Below are 21,288 nucleotides of genomic sequence, written 5' to 3' on the forward strand. Positions count from 1 at the left end.
GTTGGAGAAACAAACCAAAGAGTAAATGTATACAAACCAAAACCACAGACCAGGAATCCGACAGAGATGTAGCATGTCTCTGGAATCTGACCAAAACAAAGATGAAAGACCACAGACGAATAACAATCAAAAACAAATTATAAAAGTTCTTCAATGTCAAAATAATAAAACCACTATAGACGTTCCAACATTGTTGTCCAACTGACTGAACCTGTGCTAAATTCCTAGATCCATGCGAGAAACCAGAGCTGTATGTATAAAGAAATTTATTTCAAAATTTTTAGTGGCCCCACTGCACAGCCTACTATAATATGCCTTTTGTTTCTGGTCGGTGAATATGCTAGTTTACTCCAAAGAGTTTATTGTAATCGTTTACTAAGCTATTACACTGATCGCGAGCAATTTACTGTTGTCCATCGAGGAGTTCTGTTCTCCGTCTCCGAAGATATTCATCAGATCTTCACCAAAATATGGGACCACCTGGCTGCAAAGTATCCCCTTTCAAACAAAAAAAATCCATATCGGTCGGAGTATGTAATCATGGTAATCACCACAGACTAATAACATATAGGTAATCACTACTAGAACATATATAATGTTTATATAATATATACTCGGACTTCGTCTGTGATGGCATGGCGTTTGCTGGCGCGCGTGCTGTGCTTGTTTGGAGTGTTTTTTTTTGTTAAGAGTGGCTGGTTTTTGTGTTAGTTGGTGTTTTTGGTGGTGGAACTGACTGGGAAGCGCTCTAAAGGGGCGCCGCGCGTGTGTTGGCGACCGCCAGCACAGACGAAGTCCGTACTTATCATATACCTACCTAGTTTTCCTAACTTGTAAATAACTACAAACTTGACATTGGCTTATCTCTGTAAAGCCAGACGAGACAGAAAAAAAAAAAAACTCTTTGATTTGATCACTATGTTCTTCTGTTCACTGTTCTTACAATTTGTTTACAAATTATTTTGTCATTCTGTATTTTAGAAAATGAAATGTTCAATTAAAGTGTAAATAATAAGTAAACTTTTAATTAAAGCACCATTATGGTTGTTATAATTAATCGTAGTCGAAGTTAAAGTTGGTGAATGGTGACTATAGATTCTTTAGAGAACAATAAAATAGGTCATAACTCATATCTGACCATGACACCAGAATTTAGAAGTTAAATAAATAAAAAGTAATAAATGAAATAATTTAATTTGTACCAGATCTGTTGAGCAACCAATAAGTAGATCTACCTGAAATAGTAAGTATATAATCCATACCTACTGAATTAGTACATGTAGGTAGTAACATGTTTACTGATATATATGTGAAAAATTGTCCGTCCGAACTTTTCACCTTCACACATTAACTGCTGAATTAAATTATTTACTAAATAAACTAACCCTGTACCAAATTTTGACAGAATCGGTTAAACTGTTGGGCTGTGAAAAGGTAGCAGACAGACACATTTTCGCATTTATAATATTAGTATGGATTATATTACAGATTTGTAAGCAATACTGGCAAATAGCATGGACCTTACACAAAGTAAAGAAGAGCACATATTAGCAGATGGTGCTTAGACTATCTATATTGGCAATATGGATTTTGATATAGACAGTGGTTTAGTGAGCAGTGCTATACCATTACCAGCACAGGTGAGATATTTTGACCCATCACTCTTATTTTTAACCCCCAACCCAAAAAGAGGGGTGTTATAATGATGTGTGTATCTGTCTGTGGCATCATAGCTCCTAAACTAATGAACCGATTTTAATTTAGTTTTTTTTATGTTTGAAAGGTGGGTTAATCGAGAGTGTTCTTAGCTATAATCCAATTTATATTTGCTTTAGCTATTTGAAAGTTATCGGATCTTTTCTAGTTACTGTAACCTTCACTTGTGGGGGGTGTTATAAATTTTTAATTTACACTTGTAATACTAAATGATGCCAGTGAATTGATGCTAATCTAAAGGCTGGAGCCTCGATAGCTCAACGGTTGAGGAGCGGACTGAATTCCGAAAGGTTGGCGGTTCAAACCCCACCCGTTGCACTATTGTCGTTCCCACTCTTGGCACAAGCTTTAAGCTGAATTGGAGGGGGAGTGTTAGTCATGATAAGCATAGCTAACATTCTTTATAAAAAAAATAAAAAAAAATATGTGTGGCACTCGGGGACTGCCACACTAAAGCTATTGCATAGCATTTTTTATCAACTTATGCAATAGAATCAGTTATGAGCAGTTAACAGCTAGTCTATTAGCGTCTAGTCGCACGCACACAAACACCGTGCCGAAGTCTGCCGAACTGAAACGACGTTAGACGGCTTTCAACACCGACCGGCACAGCGGTGTGGCGCTGTGCCGCTCGGAGTGGGGGGTCATAAGTTCATTTTCGTCACGGAATTTCTTGATTCGGTCGCCGCGCTCAAAGCCCGCGATAAAAGCTATGCAGTAGTTTAAAAAAATGAACTTGTCTGGTGAAAGGCTTCAGCTGTGGTTGGACCTACCAGCTAGACTGTTAGCCAGGCAATTTAGTGTTCCGGTAGTGTTGAAGTGTTATTCTATTTTCATGAGATGAAGGTCTAAAGCAGGTATGTCAAAGTAAGGCCCACGGGCCGGGTCCGGCTCTCTGGCTAATTCAATACGGCCCTCGCCACCATTGAGAATTTTTAGACAGTCAGCACTCGATGCCACTTGCGAGGCGTGCAAGTAAGCCCTACGCAATTCTAACGCTCCCAACACACTTGAGCTGCGCTGCGTGGTAAATATGATTTCCATGAGTCTTGATAATCTTATCAAAAACAAGAGAACTCCTTGGAGTAATTGTATTGTAACTCAGATGTCCGAATCTTGTGGCTCAAAAAAAACCTTTCAAAAACCTTTATTTAAGAATCTGTGTTAACTATATAACTACATAAAGATATTATTAACAATTAAGTAACTATGTGTTTTAGTTTTCAAAGACTCTGGCCCGCTAACACACTCTGAATCTTAATGATGGCCCTTTAGGAAAATTAGTTTGACACCCCTGGTCTAAATGCACTGTGAAAAGGCAATTGGCAGATGGACCTCCAAAGTTAGCTTTTAGACTAATCACATGGACTTAAAGAAATCTATTGTCTATTTCCAGTTCTGCATGATATGTCTAGATACCACTGAGAACTGTAAACTGTACCCAGTCCACAAATATAACCTGGCTGCGGAATTTCAAAAACTGACCGGTATTTCCGTAAGTTATAAGTGCCTGTCTATTTTCTAATTTTTTTTAATTTTCTTATTTTACTGTTAGAAAAAAATTGTAAATAAATAAAAATATTTTTTTACAATTAAATTTTAACAAGTACCTACTTTTTTGAATCATTTTTTTGTATTCACTATAGGTAAGCGCTTGATCACAATCACACCTGATGGAAAGTGATGATGTGGTCTAAGATGGGACGCGTTTACCTAGAAGGTGCCTATTCACTCTTGTTTTAAAGATACCCGGATTGTAATTGGTAGGAAACACAGATAATATTATACATTAATGTATATACTTACACCACCTGTTTCTAATATCTGTAGACTGTAGCTATGTCCTTTGCACCATTTTAGTTACCTGGAAGGGATCGCAGGGTAGCGATAAGGCCGCCAAATTGAACATACCTGCCTATATTTTTTTGTGCTTTGTATGTGTTTCTTCTGTACTAATTTTGTAGTGTATTTATTTATTTTTATTTTTATTTTTTACGGAATAAGTTTCCGTTAAAACGAGACAGATTTATGCCCGCGGTATAGCGCTGTCTCGTTTTAACAGTGTCTTAAGTCAAAGTCAAAGTGCGCTCTATCAACCTTGGACTCCACCTGGTGAGATTTCAGTCATGGGCTAACTTGTATCTGAATAAAAAAACCCACTAGACTATCTATCACCTTTGTCTCTAAATAACTCTTGTCTCTGGGCTGGTTTCCGCTTTTAAACGTTTCTGTCTGTTGTCTGTGCCCTAAATAATGAATGATGAATATATTTACATAGCTACAGCTGCAAGGCGATGTCCACTTTGTACCCCAGTTCTGCACAGAGTGTGCCCACAGGCTGGGCAACTGCAGCACATTCCGAGACAAGAGTCTGAGGGCATATCGTTTGCTGCAGGATTTGGTTAAGAAGCATGAAACAGTAAGGCAACTTAATATTACCTTGCTTAATTAAATAATCCAGACAAATATTATAAATGCGAAAGTGTGTCTATCTGTTTGTCTGCCTGCCTGTCTGCTACGTTTTCACGGACCAACAGTTTAACCGATTCTGACGAAATTTGGTACAGGGTTAGCTTATATCCCGGGAACGGACATAGGCTACTTTTTTCCCGAAAAATCAAACAGTTCCAACAGGATTCCTAAACACCCATCCGCTTAACCGATTTGTATGAAATTTGGTACTGAGGTAGCTTGCATCCCTGTAATTGACATAGGTAACTTTTATCCCGGATAATCAAACAGTTCCCACGGGATCTTTAAAAACCTAAATCCACGCGGATGAAGTCGCGGGCATCCTCTAGTTAAGGAATAAAACTATAATTGCTCAAAATACAATGGCAAAAAGGCATGCGTACTTCATCTTAGGCTGCTCATTTACCAGCAGGTCTGATTATAGCAAACACTAGTCTATAAATCAAAAATCGGCCAAGTGCGAGTCAGACTCGCGCTCTGAGGGTTCCGTACTCGGGTATTATGTTCCGACATTTTGCACGATATATAAAAAACTGTTTGAGAACGTACAGGTAAAGCCCTTTCATATAATACTCCACTTGGTATAGTTATCTTACTTTCAAAATTGAAACACATTTTTTTTTTAAATGATGTAACCACAAATTCGTGGTTTTCAGATTTATTCCTGTACTTGTTCTATAAGACCTTCCTACCTGCCAAATTTCATGATTCTAGGTCAACGGGAAGTACTCTATAGGTTTCTCGATAGACACGACGGACAGACAGACAGACAGACAGACAACAAAGTGATCCTATAAGGGTTCCATTTTTCTTTTTGAGGTACGGAACCCTAAAAAAGAATTCAGAATGAGCAAAATGAGCAAATTCCTTTTTTTGTATATTCGTGTGAAAATATTCACTATCAATGAGAGCCACAAATTGGATTAAATAAAATTAATTTTGCAGTTAACAACACAAAACATAAGGACTATTGACCGAAAAGAAAACCAGTTATCATCCAATATTGGCAAGAAAATATACGAACCAGACTACTGCGACTTTCACCTAACAGATATAAAAATTCATTATAACCCACAAAAAAAAGATGTTAAAAAAGAAAGCGTAGTCTTAGAAGATACTGAACCAATCTTCAATGTAAAATGTGAGGTCGAAATATTTAATAGTGACACTTTTGATGGTGCCATTATCATTTCAAAAGATGACACTGATAATAAAAAAAATCAGAGCGCCATAAAAGATCTAAAAAATGATACCGAATCCAAAGATCATGACATTGACATCGACGTATGTGACGATACTGATTATTTAAACTATGATATGGGAAATGAAACAGATCGAAAAATTAAGAGAGAGAAAATAATCAATAAGAAGCAAATTAGAAATAGTAGAACCAAAATAAACACTGTTAAAGGAAGGAAGAAGCCAATCAAATCCGAACATCGAGTTTTGAAAAAGAAACCTGTCCAAAAGGATTCTGTAAATGAGAATAAATTAAGCGATATTGTAGTCAAAATAGTTAAGAAACGTGTTAGAAAGAAAAAACTTCCTCCCGGTACTAAAAGAGTTCCAAAAACTAAATTAGACTTGAAACTGATTGAAGAAATAGAATTAACCCAAGAACAACAAATCGCTGAGATTCTGAAAAGGCAAGCGTCGGATAACTATAAGAATTCGTCGCACAAATGTAATATTTGCTATAAAGGGTACTACCATCTGGAGGCTTACAACGCACATATGGATAGACATACGGATGTGAGTCTTTAAGGCCTCATTCGCACGAGAGCTTTTTGAACGTGAGTTAAAAAAGCGTTCGAATAGAACAAATGCATTCCCAAGTATCTGTTCACACGTCGGCGCTTTTTTAACGCGCACTTTGTATTATCAGCGTAACGCCGGGTTTTAACGCAACGATTTTTAAACGCTCGTGCGAATTAGGGCTTAAAGTTTTATCAGCCCTAATTCACACGAGCGTTAAAAAAGCGTTGCGTTTAAATCCGGCGTTGCGCTGAAAATACATCAAAGCGCGATAAAAAAACTTGGCAAGGCATTTGTTCTAATTGAAGAAGCACTGCTCACACTAGTTGAACATTTCAACATTTTAGTAAATTCAACATTTTAGGAATTCAACATTTTGAGCCTGAACGCTTATTTTCTTTGTATTATTTAACTAGAGAAAGCAGTGCCTATCTCCATCTCAACTTTTAGACCCGGTGGTTTGAACCATATTACATTGAAACTATGTCGTCAGTTCATCCTTTTCATCACATCACACACTAACATTATAAAGGCGAAAGTTTGTGTGTGTAATGTATGTATGTGTGTTTGTGTGTGTATGTATGTTTGTTACTCTTTCACGCAACCACTGACAGATTTGGCTGAAATTTGGAATGGAGATAGATAATAACTTAGATTAGCACATTGCTACTTTTTATCCCGGAAAATCAAAGAGTTCTCGCGGGATTTTGAAAACCCTAAATCCACGCAGACGAAGTCGCGGGTATCTTCTAGTATAATATAATATTAGATTAAGTACGGAATTAATAATTTAAATCTTTTGCAGAAATTCGGCCTATTCGAGTGCGATGTGTGCCGGCTTCGATTCAAAAGCAAATTCACCCTCAAGAAGCATATGTACAATCACCGCGTTATATATAAATGTACCAAGTGTCAGTTTGTCTCAAACCATAGAACTGCGGTAGTACATCACGAACGATGGCACGACGGGAAGATATATAAATGTACACATTGCGAAGAAAAATTCACGTGAGTACCCCCATTGCTGAAGGTCGCGACCTCTTAAAAGATCTGTAATTGTTTCTAACCTTTATCGCTGAAAGTGTGCACTTTGCCGAACAAAAGTCACCTCAACATAGTGACGTCAGTATGGCCGTGTCGTAATCGTCATTATGTATGTACCAAATGTCAGTTTGTCTCCAACCATAGAACCGCGGTAGTACATCACGAACGATGGCACGACGGGAAGATATATAAGTGTACACACTGCGAAGAGAAATTCACGTGAGTACCCCCATTGCTGAAGGTCGTGACCTCTTTAAAGGCCTGTTATTGGTACTGATTCTGTTGGCAACTAAATTTTAGAGTATTCGCATCCTCTTCTTACTACTGTAATATGAAAAGGACAGGCACATCCTGACAGTTCTAAATTTAATTTAGAGCTGTCAAACCTCGTGACTTTAGCGGCCAGTCGCGAGCATATTGTTTAAATTTATAGCGTGCACTAAAATTTAGAGTCTCTAAACGTAAAATTCATGTTCCGTCCCTTTTCAACAATACTAAAAGGAGGAGGATGCAGATACTCTAAATTCATTTTAGAGAAAGACAACAGAATCGGTGCCATTGTATCTAAACTTTATCGCTGAAAGTGTGCACACTGCCGAACAAAAATCACGAGACATGGTGACGTCAGTATGACTGTGTCGTAATCCTCATTAATTATGTATACCAAACGTCAGTATGTCTCCAACCAACTACTAATTTGTGAGTTACAATCGATACTACAGCCAATTTCTTAAACTGGACCCAATTCAAGTAAAGATTTTTATGTAATCCTGTGACCATGATACTGCCATTGGCGCAATTAAAATGCCATAAGCCTAGGTTGTCGTATTACTTTACAAATTGCGAAAAACCAAATTAAATTTGAATTTCGCGGGCAGACCCGTCTCATGCCCCTTAACGATTTTTTGGTACAATGTCTCTCTGACATCAACTTACAGTTACATATTGTTTCAGTAAATGCACCTCACTGATGTCCCATATTCGTATAAAGCACCCTTCAGACTACGTATGCACTCAGTGCGGTTTCTCTTTCATCGGTGAGAGAGGACTACATCTGCATATGCGTAAGAAACACAGCTTCGTTGATACCCAGGTTAGGTTTTTTTTTCATTCACTACTAGGGGATGCCCGCGACTTCGTCCGCGTGGATTTAGGTTTTTAAAGATCTCGTGGGAACTGTTTGATTTTCCGGTATAAAAATTTGCTTATGTCAACTACAGGGACGCAAGCTACCTCGGTACCAAACATACGAATCGATCAAGCGGATGAGTATTTAGGAATCCCGCGGGAACTGTTTGTTTTTCCGGGATAAAAAGTAGCCTATGTCCTTCCCCGGAATGTATCCTAAGTCTGTACAAAATTTCATTAATATCGGTTCAGCGGTTGAGCCGTGAAAGCGTTGCAGATAGACAGACAGACAGACACACTTTCGCATTTATAATATTAGTATGGATAGGTAAGCGCTTGATTATAATCACACCTGATGGAAAGTGATGATGTGGTCTAAGATGGGACGCGTTTACCTAGAAGGTGCCTATTCACTCTTGTTTTAAAGATACCCGGATCGTAATTGGTAGGAAACACAGATCGCGGAAGAGTATTCCAAACCTTAGCCATGCGTATGAGGAATGATGACGCAAAACGTTTCGTGCGTGTTGATGTTTTTAGTACCCGACTGCGGCAAAGCCAAAGGGAAGGGTTATGATTTTAGCAGTCTATGTATGTATGTATGTTTGTATCAAGTTTCTGTGTGTTCCAACATAGTGCCTAAACTACTGGGCCGATTTAGATGAATGACGTGTCAATTTATTCGTTGCAAAGGTCCAGGTGACATAGGCTATATTTTATTCGAAAAAAATTGTCCTAACGGATGTTACGTCAAAAAAAGTGGAGGTCTCCAAAAATTTAAAAAAAACGCGCGTTAACCCCTAACACACCGGGTCACGCATACGTCCACGCTTTACGCAAGCGGTGTGCCAAGTTTCATACAGTTCCATACATTACAACGCAATGGTTCGCGCTACGTCTACGCTTACGCAGCCTGTGTGAACAAGCTATTAGAGAAGGAGCCTACAAGGAATTCCATTGGTTTTTATAATCCATCCATCCATCAGCCTGTATGCGTCCACTGCTGGACATAGGCCTTTCCAAGAGCGCGCCACCAAACACGGTCCTCCGCCTTCCTCATCCACCCGCTCCCCGCCACCTTCTTCAGGTCATCGGTCCAGCGGGCTGGCTTTTATTATCACCATCTCACAATGTATTTTAAAGCTAGTTAGATAAAATGTAGTAACTATTTCAGAGGACTTCGTCTGTGATGGCGTTTGCTGGCGCGCGTGCTGTTCTTGTTTGGAGTGTTTTTTTTGTTATGAGTGGCTGGTTTTTGTGTTAGTTGGGTTTTTTGTGGAACTGACTGGGAAGCGCTCTAGGGAGGCGCCGCGCGTGTGTCGGCGGGCAATAACTTGAAAATATCTACACACTTGACATTGGCTAATCAGAGTAAAGCCAGATTTAAAGAAATATAAATCTCTCTTCAGAAATATAAATCTGCAATTAGGGACATTATATCCAAAACTGACTAGCTTCACTAGTCAGTTTTTTTTTCGTTTTTGTTTTTACTTTATTATTTATGATATCCACCTATTTTCTGTTCTTTTTCTATGTACCTTCTTTTCCCGACTATTGTGTGTTTAATTCTGTGTTAACTTTTCTTTGGAGACTGTTTTGGTGTGTGTGCTTTGTATCTGTTTTGTTTATTGTTTACTGTTAATACTGTGTGTCTCCAAAAAAAAAAAAAAAAAAAAAAAAAAAAAAAAAAAAAAAAATCTATTTCAGAACTTAGCTGGTCCGTTGTGTGAACCGTGCAACATTCGCTTCGCGTCCGGGGAAGCGTACTTACAACACATGCAGGCGTCGCCCAAACACGCGCCAGTCGGCCAACTCAGGCCCAACTGTCCCAACCAGAAGAAAATGAACAAAAAAATGTCCATCGATTGCGAACAGGTGAGTCATTTTTTATTTTTTTTTATTCAGTCCACAAAACTGACTGCAATTAAAAAAAAATATACAAGATTATACATGGACAAAGATACATGTGCGCAATTGTGTCTTCTCGATGTGGACTCGGCATGCACTATTAAAGTATGTAGGTACAAAACTACAGCGCAACACAAAATAAACTTAACAAACAAGGAACAAAACTTAATCCAGAACAGCTACTAACAAAATAGGAAAAACCTTCTACAAACTACTTTCTAACAATTATATCTATTAGTACATATCTATTAGTCATATTGCTTAACACACTTTACAGCAATGCCCAAACTCACCACAAGCTGTGCATTGTTGAATACTAGTAATTACAAAAGATTGGTTCCATTGCTCAACATGCTTTACAGCAATGCCCTTTACCGTTTCAACAATAAAGGAAAAATGAAAACTGTTGAGCCCAAAGCACTTTGTCCAAATCCACGGCTCCTGTTCACGAGTTTTCAATCAACTTATTAGGTATATTGTATCTCATTGTACGACTATTGTTATCAAAGTCAAAATCATTTATTCAAAGTAGGTACAATTGTACTCCTTTTGATGTTTGAAATTGTTAAACTTGTACGATATAGTGGTAATTAATTACGTTACTTAAAACTAAAGCTACGAGGGTTCCAAACGCGCCCAAGTCTGAGAAGAGCCCACAACAAACTCAGCTGGGTATTCTTTTTTTTTTATTATCACCACTTTACAAAATCACATAAACTTATTAGAACTATCAAAGCTGACTGGCAACTCATTCACAAGCTTTCGTATCATTTACATAATCCTTTACATTATAATCATCATGATCAACCCATTTCCGCCCCACTACTGAGTACGGGTCTCCTCTCAGAATGAGAAGGGTTTAGGCCATAGTCCGCCACGCTGGCCCAATGCGGATTGGCAGACTTCACACACCTTTAAGAACATGGAGAACTCTCAGGCATGCAGGTTTCCTCACGATGTTTTCCTTCACCGTTAAAGCAAGTGATATTTAATTGCTTAAAACGCACATAACTGAAAAGTTAGTGGTGCGTGCCCGGGATCGAACCCCCGACCTCCGATTAGTAGGCGGACGTTCTAACCACTAGGCTATCACAGCTTACATTATAATAGGATTTTCCAATCCGTTTACGTTTTACGAAAACTTTGAACTTATTGAGAGACATCGGTGCACGCGGTGACTGCCCGTAAATTGAGTTACACGAGAGCTGTGAAATTTGAGGAATAACTTTTATAATTTGAGTGTGTAATTCTGTGGGCGGTTCTAAACCAAATAAAATACAAGTGTAAATTAAAAATTTTCAACACCCCCGACAAGTGAAGGTTGTAGTAACTAGAAAAGAGCTGATAACTTTCAGACGGCTGAACCGATTTTCTCGGACTATTCCGCGCCTACGATCCAAAAGTATCTGAGTTTTCCAAAACATCATTTTCAAATAAATATTTATCTATATCTAGGCAACGTCCATCTTGACATTTGTCAATTGACACTTAAATATTATGAACCTTAGGGTTATCTAACCTTCTTTTTTACAAGAAAACTAGAAAAGAGCTGATAACTCTTAAACGGCTGAACCAATTTTTTTGGATTATAGCTAAGAACACTCTCGATCAAGCCACCTTTCAAACAAAAAAAAGTAAATTAAAATCGGTTCATTCGTTTAGGCGCTACGATGCCACAGACCTACACAGATACACACGTCAAACTTATAACACCCCTCTTTTTGGGTCGGGGGTTAAAAATAAATAAAAACTTTGGTTTTTTTTAATTTTTACGCATTTCTTTCAGTGTGGTGTCAAGTTGGAAAGCCTTCGCCAGTACAGTATGCATTTCAAAGCTGAGCACCCGGACAAGGTCCGCACCCAGTTCCCGAAAGACAAAGTAACACTCGAGAGCAACGTGATGTGCGAAAAGTGTGGAAAGACTTTCACGGTGAGAACATTTTTATCCATACTTATATTATAAATGCGAAAGTGTGTCTGTCTGTCTGCTACCTTTTCACGGCCCAACAGTTTAACCGATTCTGACGAAATTCGGTACAGAGTTAGCTTATATCCCGGGGACGGACATAGGCAACTTTTTATCCCGGAAAATCAGAGTTCCCACGGGATTCTTAAAGACCCATCCGCTCAACCGATTTGTCTGAAATTTGGTACCGAGGTAGCTTGCGTCCATGTTATTGACTTCGACAACATTTTATCCCGGAAAACCAAACAGTTCCCACGGGATCTTCAAAACCTACATCCACATTCAAAAGTCATTTGCACAGGCAGATATAAAGTCATTTGCAATTAGACATTGTAAGGTCTACATCTCCTGAGGATGCTCCGGTGTCGGGGCGAAACGCGCGTCGAGTGGTGTTGGAATTTGTGTGGTGCTGCGTACCTACCATACAGATTTCGTTGGTTTGGCGGATTATAGCAAATTAAGCTTTTGGTTCCTTGTATATCATGGACTTCCGCAAAATAACGCCTGCTTCTATATATAATACACTAGAGGATACCCGCGACTTCGTCCGCGTGGATTTCGGTTTTTACAGATCCCGTGGAAACTAATTGATATTTCTATTTTTATTAATAGTGACTTTTCGGGCAGCATATTTCCGTGATTCTTTAAATTGACATAACTTTTTTATTTATGAACCGATTGACATGAAATAAACACTAAATGTTAAGTGAAGCTTACTACAATATATTAGTGAAAACCGTATCTTAATCAAATAAGCCGTTTCTGATATTAGCGTGCACAAACACAGACAAAAAAAAAAAAATACAATTTCGGGTTCGGCATCGATGTAATAACAACCCCTGCTACTTTTTTTTATATATTTCCATTGTACAGACACCACTTTTCTACAATTTTATTATATGTATAGATTTAAAATCAAACTTGTCCACAGGCGCCAGTGTACCTCCGGGACCACATGCAGAAGCACACCGGCATCAAACTGTACAAGTGTGACATATGTGATAAGAGCTTCATGCAAAAGAGCACGCTGACGAACCACATTCACAGGCACAGCGACAATCTCGCGTGTGACGTGTGCCACAAGCCTTTCTCCAACGCGGCCAACCTGCAGCGACACATGGTGGTGAGTGATTTTATACATAAACAAGTGTAAATTAAAAATGTATAACACCCACGACAAGTGAAGGTTACAGTTACCTAGAAAAGAGCTGATAACTTTCAAACGGCTGAACCGATTTTCTTGGATTATACCTAAGAACACTCTCGATGAAACCACCTTTCAAACAAAAAAACTAAATTAAAATCGGTTCATTAGGTTAGGAGCTACGATGCCACAGACAGATACACAGATTCACGTCAAACTTATAACACCCCTCTTTTTGGGGCGGGGGGTTGGTAAAAAACCGGTCAAGTGCGAGTCGGACTCGCACACGATGGATTCAGTACCATCGTGCAAGATATACCTAACACCTTTATGTAGAACTCTGCAAGTTAATAACGGTCTGCGCCATCTATATGTGATTTAGTGAATGTTATATTTGAATTTCGCGGGCAGACCGGTCTCTTGCACTTTAAGGCAACTCGCTTTTTAACCCAAAAAGAGGGGTGTTATAAGTTTGACGTGTGTATCTGTGTATCTGTGTATCTGTCTGTGGCATCGTAGCTCCAAAACTAATGAACCGATTTGAATTTAGTTTTTTTTGTTTGAAAGGTGGTTTGATCGAGAGTGTTCTTAGATATAATCCAACAAAATCGGTTCAGCCGTTTGAAAGTTATCAGCTCTTTTCTAGTTACTGTAACCTTCACTTGTCGGGGGTGTTATAAATTTTTAATTTACACTTGTATCTTATTATACGGTAGGGTAACTAAGAAGAAGGGTAGTAACTAATTATTACGGCCCATGCCCCCCCCCCCCCCCCCCCCCCCTCCCCCAAACAAAGGAATTTACACCAATTTTTTTTTTTCAGTCCCATCAAGCGGTGAGGCCGTATTACAAGTGCGACTTCTGCGGGAAGTCCTACACGAGCATCCCCGGGCGCGACTTGCACGTGGCGCACGTGCACCTCAACGTGCCGTGGCCCAAGCGCGTCCGCGGGAAGCGCTCCAGGGCCAAGGCGAGGCGGTACAGCGTCACCAGCGACTCGTTGGACTAGACCCTCAACAGGGCCTGAGAGCCCTCTTAAAGTGCAAGAGACGGGTCTGCCCGCGAAATCACATCACACTAATATTATAAAGGCGAAAGTTTGTATGTGTGTGTGTGTGTGTATGTTTGTTACTCCTTCACGCAAAAAGTACTGGACGGATTTGGCTGAAATTTGGAATGAAGATAGATAATATCCTGGATTAGCACATAGGCTACTTTTTATCCCGGAAAATCAAAGAGTTCCCACGGGATTTCGAAAAAACTAAATCCACGGGGGCGAAGTCGCGGGCATCGGCTAGTTCAAATATAATATTCACTAAATCACATATAGATGGTGCAGACCGTTATTAACTTGCAGAGTTCTACATAAAGGTGTTAGGTATATCTTGTACTAGCTGATGCCCGCGACTTCGTTCGCGTGGATGTAGGTTTTTTAAAATTCCCGTGGGAACTCTTTGATTTTCCGGAATAAAAAGTAGCCTATGTGCTAATCCAAGGTATAATCTAGCTCCATTTTAAATTTCAGCCCAATCCGTCCAGTAGTTTTTGCGTGAAGGAGTAACAAACATACACACACACAAACACACACACACACACACATACAAACTTTCTCCTTTATAATATTAGTGTGATGCAAAAGTGACACTGTCTGTCTGCTACCTTTTCACGGCCCAACAGTTTAACCGATTCTGACGAAATTTGGTACAGGATTAGCTTATATCCCGTTGACGGACATAGGCTATTTTTTATCCCGGAGAATCAAAGAGTTCCCACGGGATTCCCAAAAATCCATCCGCTTAATCGATTTGTATGAAATTTGGTACCGATGTACTAAATATAGCTCGATCATCCGACCCGCCCGCTCGTTTGCTCGCCATTTTTTATTTAAAAAAAAAATGGGCCAAGTGTGAATCAGATTCGCGCACTGAGGGTTCCGTACTCGGATATTTTTTTCCAACATTTTGCACTATAAATCAAAAAGTTTTAGAATGTATACGTAAAAACCTTTCATATGATACCCCACTTGGTATAGTTATCTTACTTTGATAATTGAAACGCATTTTAATTTTTTTTAAATGATGTAACCACAAAGTCGCGGTTTTCAGATTTATTCCTGTACTTGTGCTATAATACCTACTTACCTGCCAAATTTCATGATTCTAGGTCAACGGGAGTACCCTACAGGTTTCCTTGTCAGACGCGACGGACAGCCAGACAGATAGACAACAAAGTGAACCGTGTTTCCTTTTGAGGCGGTTGAACCCTAAAAAACTACATACACCAACATGCCCCCTACCAAGTAAAACACTTTAACAAGATTTTTTCCATCGTAAAGTCCGACTCCGGTGACTATATGTACTTCTTTTAAAAGTTAGAACTTTTATCTTATCAATAATTGTAAATATATTTATTGTATAACTTTGTATTGATACTAGATTTTATTATTATTATTATTATATAAACGCAAACTATTTAGGTTAAATTTTTAATAGAATAACATGGTCTTGCAGTTTTTATATCAAACCACCAGTTCTGCCTGTTAAGAGGGGTCTCTCCGTCACACGCTCCATACAAATATAGTTTGTCTCTCATTGGAATACTAACCAATCATACTCAATGGAATTTTGTAGAAACGTTCCGGGAATGTATGGGAATATCTATGCCTGTGGTTTTCCAGATTTCCGTTAAAATATTCGGTTTCAAAGTTACGCGGTCTTAAAAATTCACATACAAATCTTGGAGCCCCTGTAATTTTAAAACTACATATTTTTAGAAAAATCTAAAACACCACAGACACAGATATTAGTTTCTAGAATAATATGTCTGCAAAATTTCATGGACTTTGGTTGCTTACTACTCAAATGAAATTGGGGCTACGATTGTATGGAGTAAGTGACGGAGAGAGCCCTGTTAAGAAACTTCCATATATAAATAAATTAATGAATTGTACATAATGCATATTTAAATAAAAATTGCCTTTATTAATTGCAGTTTTATTTCTACTAAGTACCTTTCATTAAGTTGCTTGGGTTTTGCCCTTCAGGCCCAAAATGTTGAATTCCTAAAATGTTGAATTTGCAAAAAGTAAAATAAAACACGTCCTCACCTATGGTGCTGAAACGTGGACACTGACAAATGGCCTTGTTCACAAATTCAAAGTTGGTCAGCGAGCTATGGAGAGGGCTATGTTAGGAGTTTCCCTGAGGGATAACATCCGAAATGAGGAGATCCGCAGGAGAACCAAGGTCACTGACATAGCCCAAACTATTAGCAAGCTGAAGTGGCAGTGGGCAGGCCATGCCTGTCGTATAGGCGATGGCCGTTGGAGCCGGAAAGTCCTTGAGTGGAGACCGCGTTTAAGCAAGCGTAGTGTGGGACGCCCTCCAGCACGATGGACCGACGATATAAAGCGGCTGGCGGGAAGTGGCTGGATGAGGAAGGCTGAGGACCGGGTGTGGTGGCGCTCTTTAGGGAAGGCCTATGTCCAACAGTGGAAGTCCACAGGCTGATGATGATGATGATGATGATGAAAATAAAACATGAGTGCATTGAAATAATTTATTATTTAAACCATTATATGACTAAGTTATAACTAACATTCAACAAGACACAATATTTTTAACCCCCGACCCAAAAAGAGGGGTGTTATAAGTTTGACGTGTATCTGTCTGTGGCATCGTAGCTCCTAAACTAATGAACCGATTTTAATTTCGTTTTTTTTGTTTGAAAGGTGGCTTGATTGAGAGTGTTCTTAGCTATAAAAGAAGAAAATCGGTTCAGCCGTTTGAAAGTTATCAGCTCTTTTCTAGTTACTGTAACCTTCACTTGTCGGGGGTGGTATAAATTTTTAATTTACACTTGTCACAGAACTTTTTTCTTTAGAAAGGTTGTACCGTCAGGTTGGCACCACGTAAGTTTGGTGAAGACCTGATGAATAGTTTCGGAAAGAGGATGGAACTCCTCAACGGGTAAAAGCAAAAATATCGCGATCAGTATAATAGCTCAGTAGAAAGTTGACTCTTAGTCATAATACAAACACATTTAGTACACCACATTCATACCCATACTCTGTCTATGGAATAGGTAGGCTCCCCGTGCGAAGCGGCGCGGGTTAACAGGGCTCTCTCCGTCACTCGTTTCATACAATCGTAGTTCCAATTTCATTTGAATATTAAGCAACCAAGGCCATGAAATTTTGCAGACATATTCTAGAAACTAATATCTGTGTCTGTGGTGTTTTAGATTTTTCTAAAAATATGTAGTTTTAAAATTACAGGGGCTCAAAGATTTATATGAAATTTTTTAGGACCGCGTAACTTTGAAACCGAATATTTTAACAGAAATCTGGAAAACCACAGACATAGATATTAGTTTCTAGAATATGTCTGCAAAATTTCATGGACTTTGGTTGCTTAATATTCAAATGAAATTGGAACTACGATTGTATGAAACGAGTGGCGGAGAGAGCCCCCTTAACTAGTGAATGAGATGAGTGTAATACAATTAATAATTATTACGTAATATTTACACTGTGAAGGAGTACCGTGTTTACGTCGTGAACGATGGCCGCCATGTTGTCAATCAGTGACGCGAATGCTCGCGAGCGAGTCGAGTCAGGGTGCGTGGTGTAGTTTGACGTGCGTGTCAGATACTCGGAACTACGCAATAGACATAAGGGCTTTAGTGGCGAGTTCTCATGTGCGCCCTGAAGCTACTGTTTGATGCGTATCTAATGTTACATAATATACAACAATAAGGTTTTTCACCAGTGTGAGTTCTCATGTGCCTCACTAAACTACTCTTTTGGTTACCTTTATACTTGCATAACTTGCAAGAATATGGTTTTTCACCAGTGTGAGTTCTCATGTGCCACACTAAACTACTCTTTCTGTTACATTTATACTTGCATAACTTGCAAGAATGTGGTTTTTCACCAGTGTGAGTTCTCATGTGCCTCACTAAATCACTCTTTCGGTTACCTTTATACTTGCATAACTTGCAAGAATATGGTTTTTCACCAGTGTGAGTTCTCATGTGCCTCACTAAACTACTCTTGTCGTTACATTTATACTTGCATAACTTGCAAGAATATGGTTTTTCACCAGTGTGACTACTCATGTGCCTCACTAAATAACATTTATAGTTACATTTGTACTGGCATATCTTGCAAGTAAATCTATTTACTAACGCGTGACGCTGAATGTGTTTTACTAGAAGTCTTCTTTGTTCAAACACTTTTTGACAAAAGTCACAAATGTACACAGTTTTTGATACAGTAAGATTCTCTTCATTGGTGACTGGTTCATTGTATTCTGTTGTAAGGACTCCACTCTGACTTGTCGCCTGATAACTGATATCTTTAGAGGCAATGTTCTGACTCACACAAGATCTAACAGCTTTTTGTGTTTTCGTCAGTGATCTGTCTTGTCTTGGGACAACTTTCTCAGAGAAAATATCATATAGTTTGACAAAACAATCTGTTAGTCTTTTGTACTGGCAACTGTTGTACATATCGGCATCCTCAGTTGATGGCTCCTTTATCTCGTTGATTGTTGCAAGACTCGCGGACAGAGGAACGGCTGAAATGAAACAATATTTACTATTTCTTTATACTTCTGTGATCATGCTTGTATGATAAATAACGCAGTATCTTACCTAAGGTCTCCGCGGCGTGTGCGGAAGGGCTAGGGTCTGCCTGCCTGTGAAATATATCAGAATGTATCTAGAGTGTACTGCGGAGCCACTAGCCAGCAAGTAGCTGTGCTGCATACAGCGGGTTAGAGAGGAGGAAAGAGTATTATGACACACATACAAGAGTATACTAACTGTAAGTTGAACTAAATGTTATTGGCACTGGCAGGTATACTGACTTGTTCTCAGAGATGAGTGAAGAGTGTGAGCAGCTCGAGCTCACAGCTGTATGAGGCTTGCACACTTGTGACGTGTCACATTCACCAGCACCGTCGCCGTTCTGCCAAATACAAAACAAATTCATAACATTTCAGTACTTGGTAAGTTTGAGAGAGCCCCTCCACAGCTAGAGTAGCTATTGTATGAACTGAACAAGTTGATGAAAGTCTTTTTTTTTTTTCTTCTCTCGTCTGGCTTTACACTGATTAGCCAATGTCAAGTGTGTAGTTATTTACAAGTTAGGAAAACTATATGTATAAGTATGGACTTCGTCTGTGCTGGCGCCCGCCGACATACACGCGGCGCCCCTTTAGAGCGCTTCTCAGTCAGTTCCTCGGTCAGTTCCACCACCAATAAACACCAGCGGGACACAAAAACCGGCCACTTCTAACAAAAAAACACTCCAAAAAGTCACAACACGCGCGCCAACAAACGCCACCACAGACAAAGTCCTGAAAGTCTTTAATAATGGAAAACTATCTCACCACAAACCTGACATTGGCTAATCTATGTAAAGCCAGACGAGAAGAAAAAAAAAAAACTATCTCACCTGCAGATGCATGCTCATATGTTGCATGTATGCATGTTCATGGACAAATTCCTCCAAACAAAGTGCACAATGATAGGAAACACTTTCGTACTTTAATGGATACTGAACAAAATCATAGATATTACTGCAAGTTTCATTCATCACTGCCGTGTCTTCATCAACCGACATAGAATCATCACTTCCTTCAGGTTTTACTACTAGTATGTGACTTGTCTCCACTAATTCTGTCTGATTGTCTTCCGGGAGGTGTTCTAGTATGTGCAAGTCACAGTGGTCAGGTCCTAGTGATGTCAACACCATATTACTCTTTAGTTGGTGTTTTGTGCAGTTTATCATTTCTATGTGTTGGCTTGTTATCTGTTGAGACACAAGTTAAGTATTCAATGGTTACAATATAATAGTACAAGAATAAACAAAACCGGTCAAGTGCGAGTCAGATTCACGCACTGAGGGTTCCGTACTCGGGTATTTTTTCCAACATTTTGCACAATAAATCAAAAACTATTATGCATAAAAATAAATAAAAAAAACTGTTTCAGAATGTACTGGTAAAGCCCTTTCATATGATACCCACTTGCTTTGAAAATTAAAAATACTAATTATTATTTGTTCATGAACACATTTTAATATTTTATTGTGATGGAACCACAAATTCACGGTTTTCGGATTTATACCTTTACTTGTGCTATAAGACCTACCTACCGGCTAAATTTCATGACTATAGGTCAACGGGTATGATTCTAGATAAACGGGGACTTCGTCTGTGATGGCGTTTGCTGGCGCGCGTGCTGTGCTTGTTTGGAGTGTTTTTTTTGTTAAGAGTGGCTGGTTTTTGTGTTAGTTGGTGTTTTTTGGTGTTTTTTGGTGGTGGAACTGACCGGGAAGCGCTCTAAAGGGGCGCCGCGCGTATGTCGGCGGGCGCCAGCGCAGACGGAGTCCATACTTGTATAAATTCAATAACTTGAAAATATCACAAACTTGACATTGGCTAATCAGAGTAAAGCCAGATTTAAAGGAAAAAAAAAAAGATAAACCCTATAGGTTTTCTTGACAGACACGACGGATGGACAAACAGATAGACCCAGACAGACAACAAAGTGATCCTATAAGGGCCCGTTTTTCTTTTTGAGGTACAGAACCCTAAAAAGGATGCAAATGTATGTATTGAGTACTCACTAATTCATGTTTTCCAACTAAATCCATCATCAGTGCTCGGGCTCTCAAGCTCTTGTCTCTGAATCTAATAAAGTTTATTAATCTCTGAGCACATTGTGTGCTTCGAATAGAACTAAAACGAATGACGAATCAACTGTGGGCCTACGAGATCCGTAGTGTTTATATACTCTTTGTACGAGATGAGATTAGGTCGTCTAAGGTTGATTTAGGATGTTGTTGTTTTATTTGCGTGAGTGGTCACTACAAATAGCACATGTTACTCTTAGGTATTTTGGAAAAATATTTAATACATAAAAGATAAAAATTAAAAGAAATGAAAGATATTGGAAAATGTAATGCACATGACACATCACAGATCAGTATATACCAAAGAGTATGTAATCACTACGACTATATACCAGTCGGATTGAGTCGGTGTGTGAATTGGTAAATGCCTATATCACAGATAACTATTAAATACCAGTATACATTTTTTTTTCTCTTTCGTCTGGCTTTGCATTGATTAGCTAATGTCAAGTT

The 21,288-nt window shown here is 39.0% G+C and overlaps 2 protein-coding genes across 2 annotated transcripts; one reads left to right on the plus strand and one right to left on the minus strand.

Moving 5' to 3' along the window:
* The first annotated feature begins 907 nt into the window (after window positions 1-907).
* LOC123879486 (zinc finger protein 879-like) lies at window positions 908-14,261 on the plus strand. The gene is made up of 11 exons (XM_045927209.1): window positions 908-1,243; window positions 1,489-1,640; window positions 3,113-3,211; window positions 3,995-4,135; window positions 5,134-5,940; window positions 6,749-6,951; window positions 7,942-8,080; window positions 9,823-9,990; window positions 11,810-11,953; window positions 12,921-13,112; window positions 13,957-14,261. Exons 2-11 carry the CDS (start codon window positions 1,584-1,586, stop codon window positions 14,140-14,142), a joined length of 2,136 nt encoding a protein of 711 aa, XP_045783165.1. The 5' UTR covers window positions 908-1,243; window positions 1,489-1,583; the 3' UTR covers window positions 14,143-14,261.
* A 3,272-nt stretch (window positions 14,262-17,533) lies between these two features.
* On the minus strand, window positions 17,534-20,894 carry LOC123879516 (zinc finger protein 271-like). The gene is made up of 5 exons (XM_045927272.1): window positions 20,770-20,894; window positions 19,594-19,950; window positions 19,004-19,104; window positions 18,789-18,832; window positions 17,534-18,712 (listed from the first exon to the last, which is right to left on the minus strand). Exons 1-5 carry the CDS (start codon window positions 20,797-20,799, stop codon window positions 17,814-17,816), a joined length of 1,431 nt encoding a protein of 476 aa, XP_045783228.1. The 5' UTR covers window positions 20,800-20,894; the 3' UTR covers window positions 17,534-17,813.
* Window positions 20,895-21,288: the final 394 nt, after the last annotated feature.

This window comes from Maniola jurtina, chromosome 28 (assembly GCF_905333055.1).
Source record: "Maniola jurtina chromosome 28, ilManJurt1.1, whole genome shotgun sequence".
Classification (NCBI taxonomy): Eukaryota; Metazoa; Arthropoda; class Insecta; order Lepidoptera; family Nymphalidae; genus Maniola; species Maniola jurtina.

What these genes read in the sequence shown, in the direction of transcription:
- LOC123879486 (XM_045927209.1), top strand. Translation starts at nt 1,584, where the DNA reads ATGGATTTTGATATAGACAGTGGTTTAGTGAGCAGTGCTATACCATTA. An exon ending in CATTGCGAAGAAAAATTCAC is followed by an intron (nt 6,952 to 7,941) that starts GTGAGTACCCCC and finishes ATATTGTTTCAG; the next exon opens with TAAATGCACCTCACTGATGT. An exon ending in ACAGCTTCGTTGATACCCAG is followed by an intron (nt 8,081 to 9,822) that starts GTTAGGTTTTTT and finishes AATCTATTTCAG; the next exon opens with AACTTAGCTGGTCCGTTGTG.
- LOC123879516 (XM_045927272.1), bottom strand. Translation starts at nt 20,799, where the DNA reads ATGATGGATTTAGTTGGAAAACATGAATTA. An exon ending in TAGTTGGAAAACATGAATTA is followed by an intron (nt 19,951 to 20,769) that starts GTGAGTACTCAA and finishes GTGTCTCAACAG; the next exon opens with ATAACAAGCCAACACATAGA. An exon ending in TCACTCATCTCTGAGAACAA is followed by an intron (nt 18,833 to 19,003) that starts GTCAGTATACCT and finishes TATATTTCACAG; the next exon opens with GCAGGCAGACCCTAGCCCTT.